At 54.8% G+C, this 4,351-nt stretch overlaps 1 protein-coding gene across 1 annotated transcript in view; it reads right to left on the reverse strand.

Annotated features, from left to right (window-relative positions):
* SIRT6 (sirtuin 6) overlaps nucleotides 1–3,498 on the reverse strand; it is a gene marked incomplete at its 5' end in the record, with an annotated part of 6,480 nt that extends 2,982 nt beyond the window's left edge. Inside the window, 3 exons of the mRNA XM_009703601.1 lie at nucleotides 341–400; nucleotides 2,820–3,002; nucleotides 3,371–3,498. Of these exons, the coding sequence (XP_009701903.1) occupies nucleotides 341–400; nucleotides 2,820–3,002; nucleotides 3,371–3,498 (371 nt within the window). The remainder of the gene's footprint in view (nucleotides 1–340; nucleotides 401–2,819; nucleotides 3,003–3,370) is intronic.
* Nucleotides 3,499–4,351: the final 853 nt, after the last annotated feature.

The following is a 4,351-nucleotide window of genomic DNA, read 5'->3' on the forward strand; positions in this document are numbered from 1 at the left end:
GAAATCCCAGCTTGCAGCAACCTCCTCCTCTCTCCTCTCCTCTCCTCTCTCCAGCTGGCGAGCACAGAGCCTGCTGCAGGCAGCCCTGCTGGCACATCCACCTTGCCACGAGGAGCAGGATTTGCCAAGGGCCTCCCAGGCAATGCGGAATTCCCAGAATGTTCATTTCCCACCATTTGACAGGGTTTAGGATTCAGACGGACAGATCTGTCCATGACCCCAGGCACACGGTGCTAGAGACCACAGCCCTGCAACACGTGCAGGGCCTCCATTGTTCCCCAGGGACAGCAACAAAGCCCCCACCCCGCTGATGCCCTCCCCACGGTCTGGGCTCACGTACTTGCCGCATTTCACGCACTCTTCCACAAACATGTTCCCGTGGAGCTCAGCCAACTTGTCCCTGCAGGAGAAATTGCAGAGATGAGCTGGGGAAGGGTGGAGAGCCCTGGGGCAACAGGGAAAGCTGCCCAAACCACCCCTCTTCACCAGGGGCCCTGCACCTCAAGGGCTTCCCCAATTTCCAGCTCTGCTGGATCAGACCTGCCAGGTGACTCGGGGTGGCAGGGACCCTCTGCCATGGCACCAGTGTCAGGCAGGCTCTGGGAGCACTGGGTGCCACAAAACGACCTGGCCTTGCTGCAGGTAGGCGATCGGTCCGGCAGAGAAGACTGTTGGTCCGGCCAGCGAGTGTGGGGACTTCCCTGTGCTGAGCGTGGCCATCACATGCAGGGCAAGCAGGAGCCGGCAAAACTATGGCACACTGAACATCGCTTTGTGCATTTAACACGAGAAATCCCGTTCCAAGAGTTTGGGCAGAGCTGTCCCTCTCGCGGGAGCAGGGGAGACCCCGAGGACAAGTTCAGATCCTGGTGAGAGGTCTTCTGCACCACGCTTTCATCTCCATCACGAACGCACTACACTATGGCCACCACAATTGGGACTAAGGGAAGGGACAGCATGTCCTGGCTTTTTACAGAATCACAGTTTTAATTTTAAATGCTTCCATCTGCAGTACCAATTGTAGCTCCTGATCTGATCCAGCCTCAAATCTTCTTTGCGCCCAGTAGTAACCTGGATCTTTGCTTTTCTCAGCACTCGGTGTTGCTCTCTGTCCTTGCACGGTTCCAGCCCTTTGCCACTTATTTTGATTAAAACTCCCCTCGAGCTCAGCGCGAGCCTCAAAGCGCAGAAGCTAGAGGAAAAGAAGGCCACACTCTCCCCGAGTTCCTATGAGCCCCACGGTGACTGGGAACCTCCTCCAGGGTGGATGGAGACAGGACTGACTTGATTTCCCCCTTTTTGGCCCCAGTTCAGCGGCGCTTACTTAAGCACATGCTTCGCTTGGGCGGAAGAGCTGTGCTAAACCAGTGTGGGAGCCAGTGGCACTAGGCTGCAGGGAGAACAGCTGAGTTCTGGTCATTATTTCCTATTCTTTTTCCCATGATTGTTTAGTTTAAAAAGGCAAATGTGGTGCTAGGAGCAAGAACCAGGACTCGAGGCTTTTAATAATAGGAAATATCCCCTGGAGGCAGCTCTCTGCTCAGCTAGCGATGGCTGAAGACATTTCTGAGACACATCTTTTCCAAGGTCCCATTCATGCTCCTCGTTCTCATCCCAACTCCCTTAATTTGATTTTCTTCCTTGAATTCAGCTGCTCTCCCCTTTGCTTTCCAGGCAGCTCCAAGCAGTTTGCCTCAGAAGACAATCGCTTGCTGGTCTTAAGTGCTGGAAATGGGTTTTATGACAGGCTGAAGTTTCTTGAAAGGGAAAAAAGTCTGTTGCCGCAAGTGCTAATGGAAAGGCAGGTTCCTCTAAGGACATCTTTGAAACAGCCACTGCGCTTCTAAATGCACTTCAGTCCCCACCCACGCAGGGAGCGGAGATCTTGCACCCTCGGCTCCCACAATTCGCAGCTCTCCGCAGAGGGAATACAGCTACACAGGATCCCTGACCTCATCACAGCGGGCGACGAAATCAGAGGCCACAGCCGGTAAGTCAGAGCAGTTCCAACTGCGGGACTCTCTCTCCGTCTTGCCGCCCTTGCATTTTGCAAATTTATTGAGACACAAAATACTTTTTAAGGCTATCTTGGGTCCAGGCATAGTTTCATCACTGGGGCAGCACCGCCTTTATTTTCTCTCAAGAAATTCAATTTAAGCAAGCGGTAAAATACCACAATATCCAGCGCTCTGAGGCAGCTCTAGCAACGCTGGTAAAACAGGGCAACACGCGTCTCTGCAGGCAGCAGGAGCAGTTTCAGATGCTCTCATCCTCCCTCCTGTCCCTTCACCCCTCTGGATGGGTACAAAGGCAGTGGAAAGGACCACGTGCTCTCAGCGCAGCTCTCAGCCCAATTCCCAGGAGCATGTGCCCTACTTGAAGCTGATATCTCACTCCCTGGGCCACGATCCCCCAGGGAGCCACACAGCACAGCCGCGCTGCTCACAGCAGCTCCGACAGCTACAGCCACTCAGCTGATGGGTGGTAACATGCAACGGCCCAACACCACAACCTGTTCGTTCCTCTTGTGAACGAATGGTTTCTGGGTGTACTTCTAGAGAGCATCAACTGAGACGGACCTCGTTTCATTCCCCTCTGAATTATCACCATAACCTCTCTTCTCTAATTTCAAGCTGGTTTATGTACCCCTTCCAATTTCCACTCCCCGTATCAGACAGTTTCCAAACCAGCCTCAGAAACCAAGCCCCAGCATCAAACACTTGCACGCAAGGCCATGCTAATCAGGCAGCAAGAACAGCCACATGGCAGCGGCTGGGAAAGGCGTGAGGGACCCGGAGACAGGGCGGGACAGGCAGTACCGTGGGAATCCTGAACGCACGTGAAGGCCGTCCACATTCTGGCTGACCAGGAATTTCAGGATGCCGACTCTCTGCAGCCCCAGCAGCGCCATGTGAGTCTTGGAGGGCCTGGCATTCTCAAAGGTGGTGTCGAATTTTGGGGAGAGCCCCTTCTCTTCCATAGTCCAGACACCATTGGGCCCCCTGCAGCAATGGGGACAGAAAGCGTGAGAATTGAGAGCTCAGGCTCGAAGACGACAGTTGTAAATGCACCACAAGCCCTATCGATGGAGGACGAACAAGGCACTGCTAAACGAAGGTCGTGGATCACCAGCCATTTGTGTTGTTGATGCAAGCAGAGGGCATGTAGGGTTTCCGTGGGTATGGCTTAACATCAAACGGGTGTGCAAGAGGGAAAGGGTATTTTCAGCTGGACCCAGGACCAGACAGGAGGGATGGAGTAGGGCTGGCTGCAGTAGCAGGAAGCACAGTCCAGAGCTTTACAAGACGTGAGATGGACTCGGAGGAGCTGCCATCCTCCCAACCCCTCGCCTGCTGCCCACCGCCCTTACCTGAAGTCGGGAATCCCTGAGGAAGTGCTGATTCCAGCCCCTGTGTGAAACACCACATTGGAGGAACTCCTGATCAAGTCTGCCAGCTCCCGCACCTTCCTCTCTAGTTCCTCCGGTGGGTCAAAAATCTGAGCAGAAGAGACAAACCACCACGGGAATGGAGAGATGCAGGGACAGATCCTACACACCTCCTGGCACAAAGATCCAGTAAACCACAATTCTTTTTTATCCACAAAAGGGAAGAAGATTTTGCATTCTTTAAGGACAAAAGCATTTAATCAGAGAGAAACAGCGTTGTATAAACCATCTCCATGCAGGGTAAGGGCTTAAAACACCAAACGCAGATGAGGGTATTTATTGCTCTCGCTGACAGGCAGCTGATACCCCAAGAAGTGGCTGCGCTCCAGGGCACTGCCAGGCAGTGGGAGGACAGGATTGAACCCGGTGCCACCCCACGTGTGTTCAACTCCAGCTGTCACCAGCACGGCCACCGGCTCTGCGGACAGGACAGGGCCGAGGGACGGCGAGCACACGAGAAGCCATGGAGGTGGGGGACGCAGGGATGCTGTGGCTAGACTTCTGGCTTTCCGGTGTGGGCACAGGCATGGGCACAGGATTTAATTTCTGCTGCAAACACTTCTCCAGCCCGATCTCCTGGAGACAGGGACTAAGGACAGGCCCCTGCGTGTCTCTGTTCCCTCACCCCAAAACCTGTTTTAAGCTTCCCAAGTGCTGCTGGGGGCACGGGGCTGCGTTCACCCCCGCGGTGCCTGGGACAGGCCCCTCACACCCACTCCCTGGGGATCCCCGCTGGGGAATACAAAGGGTCCCCATATGGCTGGGAGCCCCTTTTTGGGGGTGAGGGGGCACAAAACAGGGGGATAGTGCTGGCTCTGGAGGACAACAACAGCGAGGGACCCACAGGGCTGGGGGGGATATGGAGGGAGCCATGGGATGAGCCTCAGGGAGGCCTTGGAGCCA

This window comes from Cariama cristata, unplaced genomic scaffold, assembly GCF_000690535.1.
Source record: "Cariama cristata isolate BGI_N322 unplaced genomic scaffold, ASM69053v1 scaffold28677, whole genome shotgun sequence".
In the NCBI taxonomy this organism is placed as follows: domain Eukaryota; kingdom Metazoa; phylum Chordata; class Aves; order Cariamiformes; family Cariamidae; genus Cariama; species Cariama cristata.